This window comes from Apaloderma vittatum, unplaced genomic scaffold, assembly GCF_000703405.1.
Source record: "Apaloderma vittatum isolate BGI_N311 unplaced genomic scaffold, ASM70340v1 Scaffold8868, whole genome shotgun sequence".
Lineage (NCBI taxonomy): Eukaryota > Metazoa > Chordata > Aves > Trogoniformes > Trogonidae > Apaloderma > Apaloderma vittatum.
This window is the reverse complement of record NW_009731178.1, coordinates 3,294-29,710: the sequence shown is the minus strand read 5'-3', so window position 1 is coordinate 29,710 and position 26,417 is coordinate 3,294. Positions and strand designations below refer to the sequence as shown.

Genomic DNA, 26,417 nt, shown 5'->3' with positions numbered 1-26,417 from the left:
CCCTGCAGGAGCTCTTCGCCGTCATCTCCGCCGCCGGTGAGCGCCGCCGGCCGGGGAGGGCGGCCGAGGGACCGGGGAGGGGTGGGGAGGATAGAGCGCGGGCGCTGGAGGGCGGCAGTTTCGCCCAAAGAAAGGAAAAGCCCCAGCGCTAGCGTCGGCCTTGCCGTGGAACCGTTGCTTCTTTGCCCGGCTACTAAAATGCAATTTTTTTGGTCGTTGGGAAAGCAAAGTCTTACTGCCCCCCAAAAGGTAGAGTGGAACTGCTGGTTTATTTAGCTGCCAAGTAGCAGGGGGGGTTGAGTTTGTATTTTTAAAAAAAGACCACTATTGCAATGCTTTAAGTGATATACCAGAACAGAATTTGGGGTGTCCTGTTAGGAAAAACTAAATCTCTCTGTATAGGAAGCTGCTCTTTGTCTTTGCTTCCCCCTTGCAACTGTTCAGCTGACACGACTGGGGTATGTGTAAAGAATGTATATAAAAAAATAGGTATCGTAGGAAGGATTCACTGCCCAAGCAATGTAGATGTGATGGTAAGTAGGTCCTTTATGATCGTAAAAGTCTATGGAGTACTGTATTAGCTCATGCTAGAAAGTGCATTTGCTGTTGAGGTACCTGGGAAACTTTGTATATAACAATATGTTTGGCCGTAACTGGTATGGTTAGCAGACAGTAGTTAGGATATGGGAAATATCAGCTACATTGGATCCTTAGGCTTGGCATCAAATAGGGTAAATAATTGTATGCTACTCCATTTTAGTAAAAAAAATAAAACAAACGATTCTCACTTCTGTTGAGAGTCGAAGAGGAAGTTGGCAGATTGTCTATTAAATTAACAAAAGGAGTTGGTAATTCAATGACATTCATTGCACTTTAAACTTTTTTTTTGGAGCTTAAGTTCTGTTTTGTGGTGATAGAATGTTTTGTGTATGATAGGCTCATTGTCTCACAACTTTACAGCTGTAATGAAGTTGTAGGACAGAAGATAAGGCCTATTTTATCTCTTGGGTTTTCTTTTTAGTTTCTTACATTATGTCATGTTCAACTATTGCAGACACATCATTCGAACCTTCTGTTGCTCTGGCAAGTCTCGTGCAGCACATACCATTACAGATGATTACAGTACTCATCAGGAGCCTTACTACAGATCCAAATGTGAAAGATGCAAGTATGACTCAAGCTCTGTGCAGGTACTGGATTTCATTGTCAAGGAGGGAAAATATTCTTATTCTTGCCTTCTTTGAAATTATTTGTCACTTAAGTTCCATTAAAAACCAACCAAGCAAAAAACATAAAAAGCCCCTTTTAAAATGGTATTCTAAGTTATGCTATTTAGCATGTCAAGATAATGTATAGTTCGGATGCTGTTGCTTTTACTGGCATAATTTCAGTTTACGCTTGCTACCTTCATTGCTGATGTACTTTCATATGGTTTGCTGCAGTAGAGAAAGAGGATTAAACAGAAACTGAGGGGAGCTGTTCCTTTTACAGGGTGTCTTATGCTTAAATCTCCCACCCTATGGGAGGCAGCATAAATAGCGAGTATCCCAGGCTTTACAGTCATATCTGAGAAACAAGGCCTTGTTTTGACAAGGTCAACCTTTCAGCTGTTCTGAGAAGCCGAGAGGCTCTGTCATATCATTGTCTTCACCATTCTCTCCTCCTTTGAAGAGGGGAGATGGTTAGAAATGAACTTTACTGCAGAGTTTTGAGAATTTGGGTTGTTTTCTGTTTAGATATTGTCCTGACTTTTTAATAGGATTCACAGGGGACAGCCTCTGTTTTCACTTCCACAAGTGATTTTGGGTATTCTTTGATTAACGGAAGCTTAAGAATTATGTAAAAACAATTGCATATTATGCTTCTGAACAGGAGTAAACACTGGTATTAGTAGCACTGTTAACTGACTGTAAGGCAGATGGCCATCTTGGTTAGTATTCTCAAATTTGTCAGTAGTAGTGATGCAGAAATGTGACAATGAGAGGAAGATGGACCTTCCTGAAATTCTTTGAATTATTTTTTTAAAGCCCATGGAAGAAGTTATTATTGAGCACTGAAGGATAGAAAAATTTGTGAAGCATTTAAATAGGAGGCTGTTAGAAATTTGTTTTTAAAAACTAACTTGTAAGAAGTCTTTCAACTAAAAGAATTTCATGTCTCCTACTTTTAAGTCCGTCCATTTGAGTGTAGTGTAATACGTGTTCATGCACTGTAGCACTTGGATATTTTGGTGAAATACAGAGGTTTTTTTGATACTGATAACATTCCTCATATTTACATGAAACTGAGAAGGTGTAATTAATTTGAAAACATAATTAATGGGAAAGAACAGTGTTAATACTGTAATTTAAGGTGAGACCTACTGTTTAGGGACTTGGAAAGAATGTGCCTGCCTGAACAGATTTTAAGCGAAGCTGAATGCACAGTTTAAAATTTATAGCTGGGAAATTCAGAGGGTTTGGTGCATGGTGATGATTTGTCAGTAATGTGCTGTGATGAATTTTGATATTAGTATAATTTTCCCATTTATGTTGTATTACTTGCTTCAACACAAGGCATTCATATCACTGTAGCTTTAGAACAGTTTCTCTTCTGTATCTCTGCTTAGGGGAGTTACACAGTGCTGAGCTTTGGGTCTAATAGGAGCTCTTCTTATCGAATAAGTGCCCTTTCTCAATACTAGCGGTGTGGTACGTTTCTTCCTCTTGTTTCTGAAATGGCAGTGCAATCTTTACTTGCCTTGTTTGCTTTCTGAAGTAGTACTTGATTAAGAGCTTCTAGTTCTGGTCCCTGGAACTATCTTTTAAGGTACTTGTGTTTATTTTTGTTTGTAGATACTGTCATGCTGTATGCAGGTGGGGTTTTCTTCTGCCTCTGGAAACCCTTTGCGGTAATTATTCTCCTCTAGCTTAGAGGAGTATTTGTTAAGAGAGTAGTGCAGCTGGAATGTCTGGAGCACCACATGACAAATGTTGTCATCAGGCTTTCATCATTCCTGGGAGATACAGAACTCCAGGCACAACAAGGTCTCCTGATGAGACTCAGCAGAGCTTTGGTGACTGCAAATTAGAGACCTTGTTACTTGCTTCTTCAGAGTGACTTCCATAACACTGCAGAGCCTGTCTTGAGTTGAACACAAATCAGTAAATAATCTGTAATTATAAGACCAGTAAGTTGAATCTGTTCAGTGGGGAGATTATATTAGGTGCAGGTTTGTGTGAGAAAGGGTGCTTGTTTTTTGGTGTAATTTAGCTGCTGTTAATTGGCTCAGCTGTTCTTAATTGGCTCAGCTGTCTCATGGAACCTTACTTGAAGCATCAATTAGGAGAAGCAGAAAATTATTGGACTGTGAGACTACTTAAAGGGTCTACTTCACAGGTCTCAGAGGAAGTTGACTCTTTATACTTAGTATCATGAGAAATAGAAGGTTAATTCTTGGCAGGTAAAAGGAATTGTGGCCTACTTGTATTTTATTCCTGATTTTAGAAAATATATGGAAATAATGCTGGAAAGTGTATGAAAATAACCAGTGTTTAAATTTAACATGTTGAGGAAATGAGAGCTTTGTGTAAATTCAGAGCAATGATTATGATGTTGCCATGTTTCTTCAAGTCTTTGTTGTAGAAATATGCGAGAAACCCAGTAAGAACTGTGATTTTAAACAAGGCAGTCTTAATGATTCCCTATTGTGTAGTAACCTTTGAATTTTATACGCAGATAATATGTAATTCTAAGATATATCAAGTTTTAAAATGTGTATTACCATTTTTCAGATCTGAATTCTAAACTCTTTTAAATTTTAGGTTATGGTAATGCAGCATGCCCAGAATGCATATCTAGTGTTGCTAAAGACCATGGTTTTCTTTTTCGTTTGATATCTGAGGACTGAAACCCTCATTTTGGTCTATTTTGGGATCTCTTGGTTTTCTGGTAGAACATGAATGCTGTTGCTTTTGCTTCAGATTGAGAATCACTAACTATGACTGTTTGTAGTGGTAGGGACTATTAGATTGGTTGCTTGTCATCTCCTCAGTTCTGCTCTGGAATTTAGCCTCTTAAAAAAAATCTGTTCATAAAGATTATTTCCTTTTTTCAGTAAAGAATTCAAGAAATACCTTTCTAACCTCCTGGTTTTATTGAGTTATGAAATTGTAGTGTTAAGTAGCTTGGGTGGAGCCTTTGTATGTCACTTGGTCCAATCTTGCTTGGAGCTGGGCCAGCTTCAAGATCAGAGGTGGCTCAGGGCCTTGTCCAACTGACTTAAGAGCTTTCTGCAAGGGTGGAGGTGTCTTGGCCTTACTATGTAACTTGTTCCAATGAAAATTTTTTACTTAATGAGTGGTGCCTCATCTAGTTTGAAGAAGAGGATCTTATGGACCATTAACAAAAATCCAAGATATGGCCCAGTACAATCTCAGAAGAACAAAGTCTCAATGTCATGTTCTAGCTGATGCTGCATTTACAGTATCACCAGGACAGTGTTTTAGAACTGCTTCAGCTAATCTGCCTGTTTGCCTTAAGTGTAAAATATCCATTAATGTAGAAGAATAGGATACTCCTGTTTATCACTGGTGATATTTGACTATGTTTTCTAGGCACAGGTTAAATCCCTGCAGTTTACCTTTTCTTTTGGGGTACATGTATACCACAGGCTGCTGATGGCTGTTTTAAGATCCTTGTAACACCTGCTGCAGTATATTGAAAAATATTAGGTTTTACCTTTTTAACTGGGAATATTTGAGTTGGCTTCCAGGGTTGTAATAATAAGTCAAAGAGGCTTCCTTTTCAAATCTAAGCTTAATAGTTGGGTGTGGTTTTGGATAAAAGGTGTAGGAGGCGAGGTTTCCAGGTACAGGCACTTCTTCACCTTCAGTGGTAAGTTTTTGCCACAAAATAAAAATACTAGTTTAATGTCTATAAACACTGGGTTTATATTCTTAAATAATATACATAATGCTTAACTTATGATTCTGTATTAGTGGAGTTGTATTTACTTTTAATCTATTAAGTAGATCCGTATTAATTACAGGGTTAAATGAATTGAGTTTTAATCAAAATCATTTAACTACTTTGCCTAACATTCTTGCATTTCTTTTTGTGAGTCTGTGTGTGTGTATGTGTAACTATCTAGGTAATATATAGAATCTTTTTGTTGTGATTGAAATGATTAGAGCTTTATTTTGGTTTTTTTGGTTTTTTTCATTAATCTTTCAGAATGATTGACTGGTTGTCCTGGCCTTTGGCTCAGCATGTGGAAACATGGGTGATTGCACTGCTGAAAGGACTGGCTGCAGTTCAGAAATTTACCATCCTCATTGATGTCACTCTGCTTAAGATTGAATTGGTATGTTGGAAAAAGAACTTTCAGAATTGTAGGAGAGGGAAAGGAATTTGTAACAATTCTGTAGTTGTGTGGTATCTTCTCTATTACACTGTATTATCTTATTCTTCAAAGGTTATGTAAACATCTGTTGCTTTCAGTTATGTGTAATGATTCTGCTTCTTTCAAATGGTTGTGGATTAGGAGATCTGTTTACATTTTGACTGAAACTTTGCTTTCTAGATTTACTGAAATAAATGTGCATTTTTTTAGGTCTTTAATCGACTTTGGTTTCCTCTAGTGAGGCCTGGTGCCCTTGCTGTCCTTTCCCACATGTTACTTAGTTTTCAGCATTCTCCAGAAGCTTTTCATTTGGTAAGTTACTAAATGAATGGTTTTTGTGTTACCCACTTTAGAAATGACACGTGAATATGAAGAGTAACAAAATCTATGTGCTTGAGTTTCCTTTTTATTCTAGAATCAGATTTCTGTGGTTCACAGACCACTAGCGTTCTCAGTTTCAGGTTCAGACACTTGATCTAGAAATGAGCACAGTTCTTCCTGGTGCATGCGTATTTCTGGCAGTAGTATCTGGGCATTGTGTTCTGTCATTGAGAGTGTACTTCTGGAAATGTGTTTTATGTGGTGTGCAGTCTCCTGATAAAGTTGGGCTGCAAGTAGACTTTCAAGCACGACTAGTTGGAGAAAACAGATAACCCATTATCTGCTCTGTATAACCTCTTCGTACTGGCTGGATGCATGAGACTAAGAAGTGCTTTTTTAAAAACAGCTACCTTGTCTGTGTTTCCACGTGCATGTGGGCAAACTGAAGAATACTATTTTTAATGGCCACTTTTGAAAATGCAGCTCACCAGTTCAAGCAGTAGATGCTTGATGATGACTGTATTAGTATGGCAAGATGTATGGTGCCTCCCTTGTTATCCTACTTGGTGTTCAGCTTAAACTTTAAGGGAAGTATGACTCTTTGAAATTTAACAGCAATAACAGCTCAACATGCTGTTTCTCTAAGCTGTCCCCAAGGCTCTGAGGCCTGAAGGGATCACAAACCCTTTGATTAGTATCAGAGTAATTGCCTGATGTCTGTTACACTGTTTTTCAGTGATACAAGTTTGTAGTTTCTCTCTTTACTCTGCTGCCCTAATCATGGCCTAGGATAGAAATTGAATATACTCAAAACCATAAGTATTTCATATATTTACTGTTTTGTTGTTCTTTTTCTTGAGACAAAAGAAAACATGAGAAAAATGTAAAATATGAGCAGACTTTTCTAGAAATAGTGTTTGTTTTAACAAGGAAAATTTGTGCTGGAGGATGCATGCAGTACTGCATAAAAATCTGTCTTCAGGACTTCATTGGGACTATTTTCCCTCCATTTTAAACAGCCTTCACTATCACTTCTTGAGCTTCTGCTGTTACTCATCCTCTAATATCCTCCTGCACTTAAACTACCTGTATTTTTTTTTTATAATTAATAGTCTGAACATAAAATTGTTAGCGGCACGTTTGATAAAAATAGTTAATATTGCAGTGCATCCGAGCTAACATTCCCCTTCCACATGCTTGAGCGTCTTCTTTATAGAAGAAAAACCCTTCCTTACATTTATGATGTAGAATTTAACATTATGTGTACTATGGAATTCTAAAATCTATTGATGTTTAATAGTTAAATTTAACCTCAAGCTGAAAGTGATACTGCTGTATGTAATCAAAGTAAAACTTTTATTATACAGCATGCTCTGAGTAAGAATTTGGCTCCCAGCCTGAGAGAACTGCTAACCTGTACATTTGCTTTTCTTCTTAAATGCTTTGTCTGTGCAGAATTACTCTATCTCAGTATTTTTGTGCAGAATTACTGTATCTTGGACCTACTTCACGCAAATCTCATTCTTAGAGCTCAATAGTTACTTATTGCCGTGCACCCACATTTATAAAGTGAAATGGAAATTTTTCATTGCAACTTGCACCCTTGACTTTTTTGTGTGTTTTATCTTGGTGGATTGATTCTTAAACAGTGGATATCTTGCTTACCAAAACAGCAGGGCTTGTTTCTCTGAGATGTAAAAACATTCCTTATAGTAAAAGAACTGATATTTGAGCAAGTGGTAAATGAGGATTTTGCAGCTCGCCCTTTTACTTTGGTATTTTGAAGTACATTAATTCTTGGAATTGGTATTCTTATCCAACATTGGTATTCTTAGAATTTCTGTTCTGTATTTCATGTCTGGAGTACCAAAAATTTTGGAAGCTAATTTGTGAAAGCAGTGCATGGAATAATTTCTCGTCACAGTTAAGTGGTTTTGATCACTTGGAAACTAACAGCGGTGTCTAAAATATTTTGGTTCACACTGAGAAGTCCCTGTTCTTTGGGGCTGCACTGCGATCGCTTCCTACTTGTTTTAAGACTAATATAAAAAAAGTCTCATGCCTTAAAAAGTACGTAAAGAGCTGCACTGAAGAAGGGAAAGAAGGCGGGGTCAACATTTCTGAGTTATACCCAATTTCAAGTAGTAATGCATCTCTATACTATGTGTAAGCTTTTTTTAAGCTCTAGTTCTTTGAGCCTAGCTTCCTCCCTCACTAGGTGGAGCTGTGAGCCAGTTTCCATCTTGTAAACAAAAAACCTGAATGTATTCGTTGGCTTCTGATCCCAAGGACTAGATTCTGTTTCAGGCAAATAGAGTGGTCTGTTTTAAAAACTCTATCTGAGAAATGAGCACAGGGTACGGTGCTGTTAGTGGTGGCACAGAAGTTAAGTGTTTGCTGTCAATAACTTGAATGCTTTGAACACTTTACCATTTTAAAATCTTAAAATGCATTTTCCAAGCTTATAAAGTTCCAAAACCTAAGGTATATGAGCTAAAAAGAGCATTGAATAATTGTCTGTTTGAAAATTATTGTGAGTAGAGAGTAAAGCCTGTTCAAGTCCTTGTTTATCAGTCACTTTAAGAACAGAAGGTCCCCTGTCATTTGGCATGTGTAAAAACAGTTAAGTTTTCTTTCCAGGACAAAAAAAAACAAAACTGAAAAATGCAGTTAACTTTGTTTTGTCACTCAGATTGTCCCACATGTGGTCAACTTGGTTCACTCCTTCAAAAGAGATGGCTTACCTTCCAGTACAGCCTTTCTGATGCAGCTGACAGAGTTGATACACTGTATGATGTATCATTATTCAGGATTTCCAGAGCTCTATGAACCCATCCTGGAAGCTCTTAAGGTATATTAGAATTATTAAGAGGCTAAAGTGGTTTTGTTTTGTTGGTTTCCCTAATGTGCAAGCCATAATCCTGTAAACTCTTTAGAACTTAGACTGAGGGAAAACAGCTAGCCATATAATCTGATGTCAATTCTGTTTGGAATATGCTAGAAGAGTTGTCCTGAGTGTCTAGAATATGACTATAGTAGGCTTTAAGAAAACCCTGGAATGAGAAGTATGGTGTGACTTCTGAAGCCTCATGGAACTATTAATATACTTCTGTAATGTTTGTTCTAGGTGTTTCAATTCAACCCAAGCTAGAAGCTGTAACTCCTTAAATATAAATCCAGAGTGCTGATAGTATTGAAGAGAAATAGGTACTGAGGAGTGCAAAAATCTTGATACTGCAGTCAGTATTGCCCCTGTGTTTGAAGGATGCTGCCCTATGCTGTTTGGAAGTTAAATTCGGCTTTTTTAAGTGCATAATGCACTTAAAGTAAAAAAAAAAAAACCCAAACCTTTAAAAACAACAAATTTGAGTTAGAAAAGAAATAGTAAACCAAAGAGCTACTTGGGTATTACTGCCTGATTTTATAGCAGTTATATTGCAGGGTTTTTTATTTTTTTTTTCCACTTGATGTTTAAAAACCCTGTATCAGTTTAAGTCTCAGTATTCTCAATTTTATTCTTTCATTCTTACATTTCTGCTATCAAATCAAAATCTATTTCTAGTGAAGTAGAAGATACTTTGGGGGGTCTCTTAAAGCTTGATATTTGAGAGGTAGTTTTTTGTGGCAGAGAGGATTCTGTGAATGTGCAGGTCAAAGGTGACTGCCAGCCTCTTATTTCTGCAATTTGAGAGTTGAGTAAAGAAAGGTTTGCAGAGGAGGGATTGGGAAGGGATTTCGTATCCTCTAGGCTGGCAGGGGTAGCAGGACCTTGGAGGAGAATGTGGGAGCAAGTGCAGATACAAAAGTGCTGGGTGGTGGGATCTCTTATGAGAACAAATACCAGGACCTTTTAAGTGTGTTTAAATGTTTCTCTTGTAGGATATGCCCAAACCCACCGAAGAGAAGATTAAGCTGATTCTCAGTCAGAGTGCCTGGACTTCTCAATCCAGTTCTTTGCCATCTTGTTTATCTAGACTTTCTGGAAAATCTGAAACTGGGAAGACTGGTCTAATTAATCTGGGAAATACTTGCTACATGAACAGTGTTATTCAGGCACTTTTTATGGCAACAGAGTAAGTCCTTTTTAATAGCTTTCTTCATTCTATGTTAACTGTTTAGTTATTGCATTCTTATTTTTTTATTAATATCAACACACCCTGGGGTCTCTTGGCTTGCTAGAGCTATGTGGGTCTCTCTCCACTCAGTTACTGATTGTTCAAGTCCAGCTTAGTGAAACTGCAATTTTAACTATTACAAGTCCTGAACCTTCTGCCTGGTGGCAAATGACAAGTCTCTTTTTTCCCCTGTATCCTTGCTTCCTTCTGTGTTGTGAAAGCTTATAGTGATGCTTTTGTTCATCTGAAAGCTAATGAAAAACTTGTCTGTCTGTAGCCTGTTCTTAGACATTTAAATGGTGAAAGGAGTAGTATTTTTGCAGTGTTAGTTCCTACTGTACAGAAATTTTGCATCTGCACTAAGCAGAATCAAGGTGTTTCAGGCAAGTGTCACATATTTCATGTGCTTTCAGATTGCAGTAGTTAGCTGAGCTGGAATGATAGCTGTGGTGGCATTAGCAATCTAGCAAGGAAACTAATGTCTGTTTCTTTTCAGTTTCAGAAGACATGTTTTGTCTTTGAATCTAAACGGTTGTAATTCACTAATGAGAAAATTACAGCATCTTTTTGCATTTTTGGCCCATACCCAGGTATGTTGGTTTATTTCTTCTGCTCCTTTTTCAGCCTGCATCTATATACCAAAATTTGCAAACAAATGTGATGCCATGGAGAGTCCTAATGAGTATATTAGGAATGTAAATATGATAGATATATAGGGGAAATAATCAGTCTGCAAATGTTCAGGTAATGTGAATGGACTTAGAAATCTATACTTCATAGGTTGGACATCTTGGTGGTGTGTTATTTTTTTAAATGTGCAGTAACAGGTTTTCTTTGAGAAGCTAAAAATAAAAAATCCGATTAAGACCTGGTTTGCTATACAAGCTGACTTGATGTAACTTTCTAGGCTAAAGGAAGACTGTCTGCAGTGCTTTTTACACTAAATTTCCTTCTAGTTCAAATTCTCAAGTGGACTTCAATAAAACTTCAAAATATTTTGCTAGTGCTAGAAGGATATAAGGCACTTCTCTTTGATTAATATCAGTGAACTTGTGAAGGGGATGAGGCTGGATCAACTTAAAAATAAATTGCTGCTAAAGAAATACTGATGGTGTTCTGAAGAAAGAAAACATTTTAAAGCTTGCCAACAAGAACAGAAACTGCTGTCATGCATAATATCTGGTTTATGCTCACTACACATTTGATATTCGCCTGCAGGATCCACTATTTTTATCTTTGTGCTAGAGGTGATTACTACTAAGTTAATGGCTCCCTAGGGTCGATTTAAATGTTTGTCTGCCCTATTTTATACATTATCCTCTGGAATAATGTAGTCCAAAATTCAGTGCTTGATATCGTGATATAACTAATTCTTCAAGTAGTTCTTATTTAACCTTGTCCATCTCTCTCTTCCTATGTGAACAGAGAGAGGCATATGCTCCTAGAATCTTCTTTGAGGCTTCCAGACCACCATGGTTCACCCCTCGATCCCAGCAGGATTGCTCGGAGTATCTCAGATTCCTACTGGACAGGTACAGTTAGGGTGCCATTAATGGGAACGAATCTACAGTTTTACCCCGTAGTGTTGGACTCCTGGGAGCAGTTGTGTAACAGTCCCACTGCACAAGTGGGGACCAAGGATTTTAGGCCTCATCACTGCCTGGCAGTGGTTTTCTATGTGGTTTAATCTATGGTATAGTCTGGATACCATCTTGTATCTGCATCATTTAAGGCAGAGTGTGGTGATAGTAATGTTATATTTTTTTTTTTACACGTCTGAACTTGGGCATTACGCTAGTGATGGTCTCAGTATAAAGTTAATGTGGTTACTGAAAGGAGTGTAGGTTTTTCACCTGGAATTTCATGTTGGTGGAGACAGCTGTCTTTTTATACAGGTCAGATAAGTCATGAAGAGATGGTCATGCATTTATAACTACTTTATTAAACAAGAAAACTAAGTGTAGCACAGAAGAAAGCAAATACCTACATTTTTTTAGGAGTCCTCTTAGTTTTTGGCTTGCTGAGATGTGGCTTCAGTAATATGGCTTTATGACACATTCTACTTCTCAAGGTGTTCATCTTGATAATGAAATAGTGGTGGTTTTTAGGGTTGGTGTTTTGGTTGTGGTTCCCCCCTGCTTTGGATTTCCTTATTTGATTTTTCTTGTTATAGTTTCTTACATTCCTTTGCTACAAATCGTGACTTTTTCTTATCTTTGAAAATAATCTGACACTAGATAAATAGCTACTTGTTCTCCTACGAAATCTGACATGCAGAACTAGCCAACTGTAAGATAATTTAATGGTAAATGATAAAAACATTGTTAGTTTTTCTTACTACTTGCCAGTTCTCTCTGTACATCCATTGTGTTGTCTTTATATGTAATGAAACTCACATTAAATGTGTTTGTGCTTTTTGTACTCTGTTTTGGGTAGCACTGACCTGTATGGTTTAGCTTTCCTAATACAAGAAAAGCTGCTTTTATCTAAGGCGCTTCTAGCTGCTTAACCATCTGTAGTTTTGAGCGTAACTGGGGTAAAGTGTGAAATGGTGCAGTGATACTTTTTTGTAAAATGGCATGGCTACTTGAATTTATTTTTCTTTGTCTTCAGGCTGCATGAGGAAGAGAGAACCTTGAAAGCATTGTCCTCAGCCAAGACTTCTGAAAGTATAATGAGTGAGGAATCCCAGACACAAGAAGCTGTCTATAAAGCACAAGCATTTGCTGAAGCACCTTGTATGCGAAGTGGGGAAAGAACTCTGATAGAGAAGATGTTTGGAGGGAAATTGAAGACTACTATATGCTGTTTGAACTGCAAAAGTATGTCTCAAAAGGAAGAAGCTTTTACAGATCTCTCTCTGGCTTTCTGTCCTCCAACTTCCTTGGAGAACGTTGGCCCGAAATGTGTGGAACATTCTGAAGTGAAAGATGATTACGTGGCGCAAACTAATACTTTAGCAACTGGTCCTGCTGCAGAAACACCTCTCAACGATTTGGAAGTAAATGGTGGATGTGATGCAATAATGAAGGAAGGAACCATGAAAGACGTTTCTACTGAGCCAAACTCTGAGAATTCCGCAAACTCTGAACTCAACAAAGTTCCAGATTATAGGGATATGTCTCAGAAGCTAGATGGTAAAAACACCCTGTCAGTTACAGACTTACTGAATTATTTTCTGGCACCTGAGATCCTCAGTGGAGACAATAAGTATTATTGTGAAAAGTGTGCCTCTCTGCAGAATGCTGAGAAAACTATGCAAATCATCGAGGAACCCGAATACCTCATTCTCACTCTTTTGAGATTTTCATATGATCCAAAGTGTCATATAAGGCGCAAAATCTTGGACAATGTGTCTCTGCCCCTTGTTTTGGAACTGCCGGTCAAAAGGGCGGCGTCCCCTCTAGGTGTAGTTTCGGGAGGTTGGTCTGTTGGTGTGGAGCTTTCTGATATTGGAGAGAATCTTGCTAAAAAACTCAAGCCCTCAGGTGCTGATGAAGCGACTTGCCCGCAACTGGTGCCCTACGTGTTAAGCTCTGTGGTGGTGCATTCCGGTGTATCCTCTGAAAGTGGACATTATTATTCATACGCTAGGAATGTTACTGGTTCAGGGACTTCGGGACTCTGCCACCAGTCGTCTACAGCTCTTTCTTTAGTTTCTCCTCGGGATAAGTTGTTGACAGAGGAGAGTCCTTGTACTGTTGTAGAAAATGAGTTGGACACTGAGATGCCAAGAGAATGGTTTCTTTTCAATGACAGCAGGGTGACATTCACCTCATTTCAGTCAGTCCAGAAAATTACCAGTAGATTTCCAAAGGACACTGCTTATGTGCTGTTTTACAAAAAACAAAATAGTACCTGTGGCTTCAACACCAGTTCGGCAAATGGACTCTGGGTAAATGGAGACCCTCCACTACAGAAAGACCTCATGGATGCTATTACAAAAGATAACAAATTGTACTTGCAGGTAAGACAGTAATCATACACAAAGAGTGGTCATGTTAATACTCAGAAGAGACAGTCTAACAGAAAGATAATGTTAGCTTTTAAATATTCTGTTGCATTAACCTTAAATCACTAATATTGCTTCCATCTTGATATTGCCAAGTCACTGTACTTTTCTGTCTTGAGAAAGCCCTTATTTTTGAATGTTTCTTCTAAAAAGTCTCTATCCTACTGCTTTTGTTTTACTATTGCATACCAGTTTACCACATGGTAAACGAAAATGTTTTCACTTTAAATAACAAAACCTCCCATATGGTAGCTCCCACTCTATTTGAAACAAATTAAAAATCCCATTCTGGGAATGAATGGAAAGCTGGAGTGGATGCTCTATATTATTCTCAGTCCAGAGAACTGTATTTATTACCAGGTTTTACTTACCTGATTTAGTATTTGTTGGGATAAATATAATCAGCATGAGAACGTTAAACACTTTATAGGAACAGGGATATTTCTTGGAAAAATGCCAGTGTTGTGTGCTATACTAGAGCAATTTAATCTGGGTTAATATTAAATTAATACATGCCTCAAGAGAACAAAGAAGTGTGCTCATTTAGTACAAACTGCTGAACAGCAATAGAGCATGAAAGATATTAAACCGCTAAATAACTTTTCAATACTAATTCTCAGTCACTGCTTGATGTTTTCTGTGTGTGCATGTGTATAGACACCTGCCAGTTGTTAAAAATGTTTTGTACTCTGTAGGAATGAAGCAAAGGTCATGACTGAGGTTTATCAATTTCTTGATGCGTTAAGGCTGTTTCTGAACAGTATTTGCAAGTGGGTGGCAAAAGCTTTTTTACTTTCTGTACCAAACGTGATACGTGTCTCCAGAGTTGTGACAGTCGCTCTTTGCACACACATCATGTGCAGGAAACTGGGGTGTTGCTCTTTGTAGTAGTGCTTCTCCTTTTGGGGAAGAAGCCTGGTAGAAGGATTGTGCTGTTTTCTAATGATGTATTGAAAGGAGTGTAGTGGAAGACATGGAGAAATTCAGCCGCATAGCAGTGCCACAGCCGTGTGATGTCCAGTAAGAGCAGTAAGACAAATTAAATCGTGTTTCTAGCTAAATCTGGCAACAAAAAAATCTTAACTCTAAGACCTTAGTTTTCTTCTTGCCTATGGTTAAGATTGTTGTTAATATGGCATAATCAGCAAAGCTGTCACTGATCCTTACGTTCTTTTGGAGTAGTTTTTTTGGTAAAATTTAACTAATGGGGTTTAAGGGGGTATAAAGTTGCCAAGAAGCAGTTCTCTGGAGAGATGGAAGTCGAGGAGGGGGGTAAGGAAAAGTCATTTTGGTTTGGTACTGAGCTTCAATAAACTTTTTTTTGAAATATTTTATGGAGAAAAAAACCCCAAACTTAGCTCAGGTACGATGTAGTAAGACAAAATTCTGTTCTAAGCTAAATGGTTTTGCAGTGTAGTTTTTCAGCTTAACAGGCTATTTATACAAGGCCTGTTACTTTAATGCAAATTTTTTTCTTACTAGGTGAGTTGTTAATAGTCCCTTGTTATTACTAGTAAATTTACTTAGTTTTTGATGTATCTTCTAGTTAGCATACTTAAGAATCCACATAACGTTGTAGATAGCATAGTACTTTCAGGAACATGGCCAGCCTGTCTGTACAGGCAATGTCCTCCAAGGATCTTTTTCTAATTTTGGAAATGAATGTGCATTTCAGTCTTCAGTAGTGTAAAATATTTTCAGATATAGGCTGTGTTTTTCTAAGAGGGCAGAGTAATTTAAACCTTTAAGTGCTATTTTTAGCACCTGTGAAAATACATGGACTAGACTAAGTTCAGTGCTTTCATGGTAGAATAATGCAAATGGTCTTCCAGATTCTTGGCTCTGTTCCTTGCTTTCACTGGGAGGTGAAGAAGAAAAGGAACAATTCAAGGTGGGCCATGTAAGGTGTAAAACACTATAAAATTTCATCCTCCTGCCTTTAGGGAGGTATGTAGTGACGAAGTGTCCTGTGGAGGAGGATATCGGTATGAGCCTTAGCACCTGAATACTTTATTTCCTAAAGAGATAAAGCTTGTACAGGTTGTCTTGTCTTTTTCTTGTCAGTCTTCCAGAGCATAACACCTGCTTCACTCCCTCAATTTTTTAAGCTCCTGGCAGCTTTGAGAAAGGGATACTAAACCCAAGAAATTGGCTGCAAGGTTTATGAAACTAGCTGGCCAGAGACAAAATACTGTATGATATCTCTTGATGAGCACAGGCTTTTTTTCCCTCATTGCATTCTTAGATGCTTAAGAAGCCACAGGGGCATCCAACTGAAAAAGCAGCTGCAGGAGGCAGTGCCTTCTTGTTCCTCTGCACTTCTGCAGGTACTTTCTCCAGCAACTGATTCCGGTTTTAGGGAGTGCTTGAGTGTTCACAAGACTAATGCTAAAACAGAGTTAGTGAGTTAGCATAGCAGTGACACTTTGACAGTTAAAAAGCTGTGCTGAATGGAAACTAAACAGCTTGTCCATGTTCTTGCCTTTTCTCCGAGTATGTTGTTGCTCTTGTCTGAATGGAATAGAAAAAATTATTAAATTATTAACATTGGTTTAATGGTCTTAACTCTGTGACAGACGAGAACAAGGGTACCTTAAAATTGGTAGGATGAAAATTCAGGTAAAACGTATCAAAACCTAATGACTTGTTACCTTTTGATCAGTATTCTAGTTTCTTAGTAACATACCATGTTGCTACAAAATAAAATTTAAGTAGTTTTAAATGGATTTAGTTACAGTTCATGTGTACTTATGTTCAAAAAAAGTTATACATCTTGGATTGGCTGTAGATCATGGATTCATTTTGGTTGGAAAAGACCTCCAAGATGATCAAGTTCAACTGTAGCCTGACACCACATCCACTTCTAAACCCTGTCCCTGAGCACCACCATATCTAGACATCTTTTAAATACATACAAGGATGGTGATTCAGCCACTTTTCTGGGCAGCCTGTTCCAGTCTTTCATAACTTCTTTTGATGTACAAATTTTTCATAATGTTCAACTTAAAAGTTCAACAGAGTTATTCAGACTTAAGAGTCCAGATGTTGCTTTAAAAGCAGTTTCAAAATTGACTAGAAATAAGCTGCTTCAAGGACTTGAGGTAGGTTTGGTGGTTTGGTTTTGTTGTTTATTTGCTGTGGGTTTGGTTGTTTTTTTTTTTTAATTGTCTATCTTCTTTGATTTCAGGAACAAGAACTTAGTGCTCGAACACAGGCACTTCAGGCTGCCTCGGCCTCGTGCTCTTTCCGACCCAATGGATTTGATGACAACGACCCCCCGGGAAGTTGTGGCCCCACAGGTGGAGGAGGTGGGGGGGGGTTCAGTACTGTTGGTCGATTAGTCTTTTGACTGTGAAGACAACCTGGAGTACACTGGTTCCAAAGCAACCCCCTACTGCTGAGGACAATTCAAATACTGAACTTTGTCGGATGTTGTACCAAATTTTGAGACTTGATCTTTGTTCAAAAGCCAAGGTCTTTCTTGGTTATGTTTCTTTTGAAATAAATAAGTGCATAATGGAAAAAAAACTACCTCTTAAAAATTTAGTTGCTTTTAAAGTAAGATATGCCTGCCCAAGAGCCAGAAGGTGGAGGTTTTTAAGAAGTTGCTAATGACACTGCATTAAACTGAGCAAACACACATCAGTTTCTCATCATCCACTGAATGAAAATCTGTTATTTGTGATTTTTTTTTTTTTTTTTTACTCGGATGGTATTGCTTTCCGTGCAAGTCCTTTTAGATGGGCTAAACTGCATACATTGTCTCTCACCATGACCTTATTTTCAAATCCAGTATCTTCATGGATTTCCAGAGATGATGCAATTTATAATGAAGGCAATAACTTTAAACATCACATGATACAGTACTTTCCTGATGAAAAATTATTCATTGTATTTCCTATGTAAATGTAAAGAAGAAAAAATAACTTAAATACTTGCAAAGTTTTTTTTCAAACAAAAAAAGTGCATGTTCTGTAGGAACAATGTTTTTAAATAGAAATTAACTTTGTAGCATTTCTAATTGTTTTGAAGGTTTTGAAATTATTTCAGGGGTTTTATCTGCTGTGTATTGAAAGGAAGAGAATTCTGTATGTGCCTTGCAGTAGTGTAATTTAAAACAAACTTTCTGAGGCTGTGGGAAAGGTGGAAATTGTGTTAATAGTCAATTATTATTTTTTTTTAATCAGTATTAGAAATCAGTACACTTATAGAAAGCTATTTGGTTTCTGGAAGTAAAAATCAGGTGGTTTGAAATGCAGTGAGTGCATTGCCCCTTATTTTGTCTTGAGAAGTACGTACATGGTTGTCTGTAAATTTTGTGACCTCTGTTGCTAAGAAGAAGCTGCTCATACCTACCCTACTGAGCTACGTTTGTGAAGTCAGAGAGGTTCCCAATGTTGATCCTTGCTGTGAGGGTCTTTGCTTTTTAGAATCCTTTAAAGCTTTTGATTCTGCTTGTAGTGAGACACTTCTGGCGAGTTTGGGTTTTAACTGTCGGCAGAGCACCAAAACGGTGCTGTCCGTGGAGCACTGGTTGTTACTTGCTTGTTAGGCCAGCACAGGCTGAGAATCTGCTCTTTTGAGTCTTGGCACAAATGGGAACTTTGTTTTTGATGTGCAATGAGGATAATGGAAGTAAAGGAGTTAATACTGTTGGATCTGATGATGAATTCTTAACTTGAATAATCTTATAGGGAAGTCTAAATTTATTTAAAGTATTTTTACAAAACTCTGCACTGTTTTAATATGTTTTTATATTATACTAGCTGACAAAGTGTGTCCTTAAAAAGCATGCAAGCCTGGCAGGTGTTAGCTTAACTGTACAAAATAAATTTATTAGAAAATGCCTTTTAAAAAGCGTAAAGTAAGTTGGGAAAATTGAAACCTTGTTCATATGATATCCAGTATATGGAGTTTAGTCTGAAAGGTAGCTTAGCATGCAAACTATTTTTATAGTATCACTCAGACTACGTGATTTTCTCTGCTGTAGGTTCATATGTTACTGCTCAAGAGAGCTAGAGCAGCACACTTGGACTTTTTTCTTTTTTTTGTTAGCTTCCAAACTTTATTCTGACTGTTCGTAGTACCTCAGCTTTGAACTGCGCTTTCATTGCTCTCGGAATTGCAAGTTTCTGAACCAGAGGTTCAGCCATGGAAATGTGGAGCATGCAAGACTAGTGTGAGAAATGTTTTGTTGTGCTTGGACGAGGTTTTCTTGAAAGCTCACTTTGCCTTGAAATTCTGTGAGTTTGAGTCAAAGAGTTTCTCATTTCCTTTTAGGCTTCTTTGCCAATTAGCTCTGATTTTAAAGTAACTTGTGTGACAGGTAAACTTGACTTTTCTCTCCCAGATTATGAGGACACATGAAAAAGCTGTGTACTGTTTGCATTACAGTGGGAGTGTTTTGCCTCTCTGTCAATTTACTGTTCATTTTAAAATAACAGTAGTAAGTAGGAACAAGGGCAAGTGGTTTTGCTCTGTATCAAATTGTGATTTTATACAAGTCAGTCTTGGTTTTATGTTCTTGCAGTAAAAATACAAATTATGTAGGCTACCTAAAAATAATGTACAGTATGAATTTTGTGTACCTATTGTACTGTATTTCATGGGCTCTTTGAAGGCTTTCTACACCCTTGTTTGCCTGTTCTAAATTAAGTGTTAAATATGGAAATTCTATGAGAGGAATGCCAATGGGGTTGGATCTCCTTAGGTATAAAATGATGGTATGTCTCAAACTGAAAATAACTTTTTGTTTTTGTTTTTCCCCTTGTTGACTTCTTCTGATGCAGTTACTTTGGCTTTTACAAGCAGACTTTAAAACTCAGCACACCCATTTGCAAGTCTGCTTATTGACCCGACAGCCAAATTCATACCTAATTTGGAAGGTTTCAGTGAAACTAGTGGAAGTGGAGAAGTATTTTGCTTTCTACAATGTACACCTTTTTTTTATTGTTCACAGTAATGGTGTTGCATGCTCCTGTCTTCTGGATATAATAGGAGAGAACAATGTAGATATGGTACTTGGGTTTCTGTTGCCTGTGACCGAATGCTGGATGGTTTGTTTAATGACGTTTTTTTGACTCCGTTCTTCATTTGTTTTCTTGCCAAGGTGAATCAGTAGAAGGATACAAAATGCATAATACTGTTTCCGAAGCTTAGGGGTTTTTCTTTCCTTTCCTGAAGGATACACTGTTGTACCAAACTCTTACGATGCTATGTGTTTTAAAATTGTGTTTCTTTTTAACAAGACAGATTGTGTTTTGGTCTTTAACGCTCAGCAAAGCTGTATTAACTTTCTTCCGTCCAGTTCACTTTGCACAGTGTTTTTGACGTGGAGCATTATGGTGGGTTGCTGTGAGTGTCATCCCTGAAGAACTGATTACAATTTCTACAGGCCTATTTATCCAGCATGAGGAGAGAAAAGGCTTCTTTGGATGACTAAAGAAATCACACCTTCTGGCTAGCTTTTTTTTTTGTTGTTGTTGTGTTTTTCCTCTCTTGTTCCCTGCTCTGTGAAGTTAAATATTCTGTATGCTCTCGAAGTTAAATTTATGGTTAAGCTTTTTTTTTTTTGTCTGTAGCAGTAAGGTTGTTTATGGAGTCAGAATACTACTTTTTGTGCAAAGACAGAAGCATCAAGAGCTGAAGGAGCGTTAGAACAAAAGCAAATGGGTATAGGCTTTTTGTAAATAAGATTTAGATTAGAAACAAACCTCTTAATTACTGGCACTAGTTCTGGAACAGCCTTCCAGGCAGAGACCTGCTTTGAAGGAAGAGCCAAGTATATCTATGAAAGAAAGTGAATGCAAAGTGGAGTCTCAATAGTAGTCAACTAGACTTGATAAACCAGAGGTCCCTTCCTTGATTTTTGCTCCTTGGTTGGGCTTCCCATCTTGACACATGGCCAATTTTTGTTTTTAAGGCTCGAAGATGAAAGTATAAATAAAGGGAACACTAAAATAAGACGTAACAACGAAGGTTGACTGCTCAGTGTTGGGTGGTGTTGATCTCTGATTTAGGAGAGTGAGGTGTAAAAATTAGAAAAATCACAGAAGGTGGAAGCTTGGAAGACTTGTGATCCTAAGAATGTGCTCAGTTTGCAACACAGAGGTGATTACCTGGTTAACTACCAACTATGGGATGTAATGGGTTGCAGCACTATCATCAAATGTAGTCAAATGTAAATTACTGGACTTATTCAGTGGGTGAGCAAATAATCTGTGATCTAAACAAGAGATGGCAATAGACAACTTTCAACTTTGATGTTCCCTGCAGCCAGTCTTCCTTAATCTGGATCAACAGCTGTAATATGCTCTTAAATCACAGGGGTGTCAGGTCAAATTTAAGAGTGAGAACCAAAAATTGTGTGACACTGTTTGGTTTGTGCATGACACTGTGTTCTGCATGGGCTTAAGAACTAGCAAATATCTCTCTTTCAGCAAGTGGGTTTAAGAGGCTTGAGTGTGATGCGTAGAATGGCATCAGCTTACCACACATGCTTTGGGGTTTTCTTGGTTGGTTGTGTTTTTTTTTTTTTAAATGCACCTGCATCCATCCCCCTGTTCACTGTGAGTCTTGCTTTTGCTTGAATGAAAGTGTCTGGATCAAAGGGAAAACAAAACTAGCCAGAGTGAAGCAGAGGTGAATCTTTTTTAAAAAATATGCTTTCTTATTTAAAACAGAAGTATTTTTTCCAAGTCTGCTGGATACGAGGCAGATACGTAGACTCAGGATACACATTTTGCTTTCCTTTTTATTTCCGACGAGGGTAAAATTTTCAGGAATCGGTGCGGAAGTGCTGAAATAGGCATGTCAAAATACACAACCTGCCACTGCTGCAATGGTGCAAGAGCGCGTTACCACGTGCTGCGATGCTTGCTGGCCAACTGGCTTCCCCAGGAGCTTAACTGGGAAGAGCAGCTGCTCTCTGAGCTGTGCCTTGCTGGGTGCCCCTTGGGACCTTTCACCGTCAGCTACACCCATGGGTGGCTGGAGGCAGCTGCCCTGGGATGCTGCCTCAGAATGTGTCTCTGCAGTGGGGGCCATGAGAAGAGTCAAGGTAACCCGCTGTTGAGGTGTGAGCTCCAGTGGGGCACAGTCCCCAACCCCCTCAGTGGAACACCCTGAGCGGGCAACTCGGGGACCCCTTGAAGAGGAGATGAAGGGATGCTGGTGTGAAGGCCAAGTGCTGATGCAAGAGCAGAGTGCCAAACTGCAGAAAGGGGAGGATGGCTCCCTTCTGATTTAGAAGCTGTGTGTGTTCTTAATGACAATTTCATGTGTATCTGCTAGGAAGTTGTACATTTAGTGTAACTTTCATTTAAGACTGCTCTGTCTATGATTCTTTGTCATCCAAGCCTAACCCTTCTAAAATTTTTCATCAGATCAATGTGCTTGAGGAGGGGGAGGAGACACCTCAGCAGGCACGTTGAAAAAGATGCGGCGGAGTATTTCAGCCTGACGTTAAAAATAACTCAGCAACAGGATATGTGATTGGGCTAACAGCAACCTTGAGGCCTGTGGTCTCCAACCTTTTTTTGATTAAAAGCCCCATCAGTAAAAACTTTGTGTGAACCTAATAAAAGTGTATTTATTTATAAATTATATGTGCTATTGTCCTAATATATTATGTACATACACAAGAGTAGAAGTTGAAAAAGTATGAGATAAAGATGAAATAAATGCTATTTTTCAATACTTCCTTTATGAATGGTACAAAAAATACTTCTTGTACCCAAATGGACTGTCTTGCACACCTCCCACCCCGGGGCTGCACACACCTGGCTTTGGAGACCACTTTTCTGGGCTGTGAAAAGTTTTAACTTGATGGGAACAAGTTGACCTGTTCATTAATAATGGTTTCTTTTACTTGGCAAATATAGACTGTCTTCATTAATTTATGCTGCATGACTCTGTTTTGGATCTGTGTTTATTTCGAGTTCTTACAACACTGGATGCAAAGGACTGTGAACTTTCACAATTTGTTTTCCTACAGTGTGCATTATATGACAGAAAAAAAAAATATATAAAACCAGATATGTCAGCCTTAAGTGGTTTGCAGAGATGCAAAGCCGTTCCAGTTCTGACTGGAGCCCCTATCCTTTGCCAACACAGGAATGTGTTAGTACTTGGCTTTAAAGGTCAGTGCTGTTTTTCAGCTGACTCGCCTTTTCTCAAGTGTTCTGTAAAGAATTACAGTATTTAGTGCTCAACTTGAAAGTTATTTTCTTGATGTATTGTTCATAGTGTTTGTTCTACAGAAGTACAGCTGAAATTTTTGCGGTATGCCTGTTAAATCTTGTAAACTGGCATGAATGTTTAATGGTACTTACCAGGTTTTAAAAATGGATAGGGCAAATGAAAGTTTTACTGTATATGTGTTGGGCTGCATAAAGCCATCTATATATTTCAAATGCCTCAGAAGGTGTCCAAAAGCACTTAAGTTTTGATATGTTTGAGTTGTAAGATAGATACTCTGATTAAATATAATGGGGGGAGTGTTAGAATTAAATCTCAACTTGAAAGTTCTCATAAAACCATGGCAAATAAGTTGAACAGACAGCTCCTCATGGGCCAACAAGATCTGGAGAACCAAGTGTGGGCAGGAGCTGAATTTGATGTCTATTGGAGTTGCAGTGGTGTGATTTTGATTTCAGTTGTCTCTCAGCTGGTGTTACTTAAATCTTCAATGATGGTGATATGACCTTCAATTTGTATTAGTGAAGATCATCATTGGTTCTCAGTGAACATGGAAGTTGAGGTACTCCCATAAATCAAGACAGGGTTCTTGAAGGCTGTTTTCAACCTCAGTGCATTTCTCCCTGAGTTTCCCTGGACTGCAAGTTGAATGAGTTTGGATGGGTTGGTTGTTTTTTCTTGGCTGTGGGAATACCTAGCAAACTCAAAACAATTAACAGGATGGTTAATAATCTGTAAATTACTCCTGGGTGGTGAGTTGTGTGAGAGGGAAGGGAAAGGTTTAGGTTGCCCTTAAAATGTGCAGTTGGAAGTTGAGTCTCTGCTAGTTGGCTGCTCACACCTCCCTCTGGCATCAGGAACAGCTGCCCCTATGTGGTCTCGGGATTAAGCTCGGTGCTGCCTATGAGGATGAAGTTGTGGGAACCTCCCCTTCATCCAAGACCTGTTCATGCCAATTGTACAAGTCTTCTTGACCTGAGCTGTTTCAGTTTTGCTTTAAGTGACTTGAACCTGCTAGCCGTCAAGGTAAAGGACAGATCAAACCTAAGCATAATAAAGCTCCCAATCACATTGAAAAAAATAAAAAAATGCCTTGGCTACAGTTGAAGCTGCTAGATCTCTGCTGTGCTTTGAAATCCCAGCGTTGCAGGAGGTATTTCCTACTGATGAGAGCATGAAAACAGCAGCTATGCAGAATTCATTGGGCAAGGGAATTGGCTGTGGTGTAAGCAAGCAGCTAGGTGCATGATTTCATCATCTGGCTTGCATTTAGGGGTTAATGTGGAAGACACATGTGAGGATAATAAGCAATATGAATTGGAGGATGTGCAAGAGAAAACAACCGGGCTTCAAGTAGTTGATTTCTTAAAAGCAGTTACTAATGCTTCTGTGAAAGATGGATCGGTTCCTGGAGTTTGATTTGATGAGAGAGAGACAACCAGATGATTATAAAAAAGGGGAGGGAGAAGCTGGAAATAAATATCAGCAAGAACTTCATTCAGAGTGTGTGGGTATGCAAAGCAGTGCATTTCCTACTCCTGGAGACCAAAGAGAAGATGTTTAAGCATAAACCTTACCAAGTGCATGTCACGTATACATAAAGAAAAACCCTTGTGAGAAGAAACATAGCAATCATTTGGTCAAGGTAATTGTGACATTTGTGTCTTCATTATTATTTGTGCTAAACTAATGCCCAGTCTCCTATCTGTCTGCGTTCTATTCAAGCAAAATTCTTTGCATAAAAGCAAATATTTTTAAGGTTTGTCTTTTTAACTTCAGTCTCCTTTGGAAGCTGCTGGCTGTTCTGGTGTTCGGGTTTTTTTTTTACTTTTCCAGAATAATTCTGCCTGAGTTTTCTTCCCACTTCTTATAATAATGATGCACACTATTACAAGGTGTGGGTCTGTGTGTATACTAAATTCTATCTGATGTGACAGGTTCCTTATTTTAGGTCTTAGCCTCATCCCTGAAGCATCCTTTGGCCCAGAACTTTTAGGATAGATGTTCTCCTTCAGACCACTGTAAGCCAGCAAGATTATTCCCTTTGCTCCCTTTCTACTTTAAGTGCCTTCATGAAAAACTGAGGAGATTGCAGCCCGAGACCTGCTGGTTAAGAGAACCTGCAGTGTCACTAAGCAGAGAAAAGTATTTTGGACAGGTATCTCAGGAGGTCTGTGTTCAGTAGTGGTTTTCACCAATTCTGCGCTGTCCATTTGGCAACTCCTTATCTCCTTCTCCCCTAAACAGATCCGGTGGAATGAATTATCATGATACTTGGGAATCGTTTTCCTCTGTGGCTTCATTGATGTTGTGGTGTTTTCCCTCTTTGTTCTTCTGTTCTTTGTGTTCTTGCAGCTGCCTTGTCAACTCTGATGGGAACCTCTCCAGCACACAGACTCTGTCTTCCACACTGCACCCGTGTTGGTAGGGGGCTGTACCTAAGTGTTTCTATGTCCATTAACTTGTTAATACTACTGTGATACTTAACGTATCAAACAAGGGATAACAAAAATGCAGTTAAACTTAAGTATTGCATCAACGTAATCTGATGTGACTTTCTATAAATCCTCTATTCTGCATGTGTAAATTAAGATGAGTAGCAGTTACAGTAAAAACTCTGTGTTTCTTCAACTCCGTAAGAACTGCTAGGACATCTGTGTGCCCACTGGTAGAAGGAAGCAGTGCAGGAGTGGGTGTGCTTCAGGTGTTTGGAGGGAATTGCCTTGTTAAGAGGTTCTCACAAAGGCCAATTGCTCCTCATTTTTATGCTAAGGCTTGTGGTTGCAGGTGCATGAACCATTGGCACTTGGATGCCATATCAGATATTTTGTGTTCGACTCTGAATAAGCCTGAGTTACAGAGCAGCACGACCGTTCTGCTAGTGGTGGGGCTTGGGGATCGTGCTGGGTGAATAGGACAGCAAATTACATGATGGTGAGGCATAACTGAAATGTCGACTTAGTTTTCTTCAGCTGGAAGTCACGGTGTCCGAAGTGACACCACTTAGTCTGACTGCTGAGTAGAAGGTTGCCTTGTATTTGCAGGGTATGAAAAATGATGAAGGAAATTGGTTTTGTGACTTCCAAGTGCATTCCTACTTTTAAGAGCAGAGAAATCTCTGACAGTCCATTTCACAGCTGTTAGCTGTAAATTAATCTATGCATGTCAGTATAGTGTGTGAAGAATAGGAAGGAATATTTCTGATTAAAACTACACTGACTTGAGTATTCTTGTAAAGTCTTGTCTGGTTTTTTTTCTCGAACTGACTTGCTTCAGATATTAGAGTTGCAATTTTAGCTGTGTTGTGTTTTTAACAACTCGAGTACATCCTTTACATCTCAATGCAAGATTTTTATTTGTTTTGAGTAGCATAAGTGTTTATGAATGT

The 26,417-nt window shown here is 38.5% G+C and overlaps 1 protein-coding gene across 1 annotated transcript; it reads left to right on the top strand.

Annotated features, from left to right (window-relative positions):
* Positions 1-5: 5 nt before the first annotated feature.
* Positions 6-17,357, top strand: USP38 (ubiquitin specific peptidase 38; the record flags this gene model as incomplete). Its single annotated transcript, XM_009875096.1, has 10 exons — positions 6-36; positions 1,055-1,190; positions 5,215-5,344; positions 5,594-5,695; positions 8,397-8,555; positions 9,584-9,777; positions 10,316-10,409; positions 11,245-11,351; positions 12,433-13,786; positions 17,019-17,357. Coding segments are annotated over 10 exons (2,469 nt in total), but the record flags the coding sequence as incomplete, so codon positions are not given.
* Positions 17,358-26,417: the final 9,060 nt, after the last annotated feature.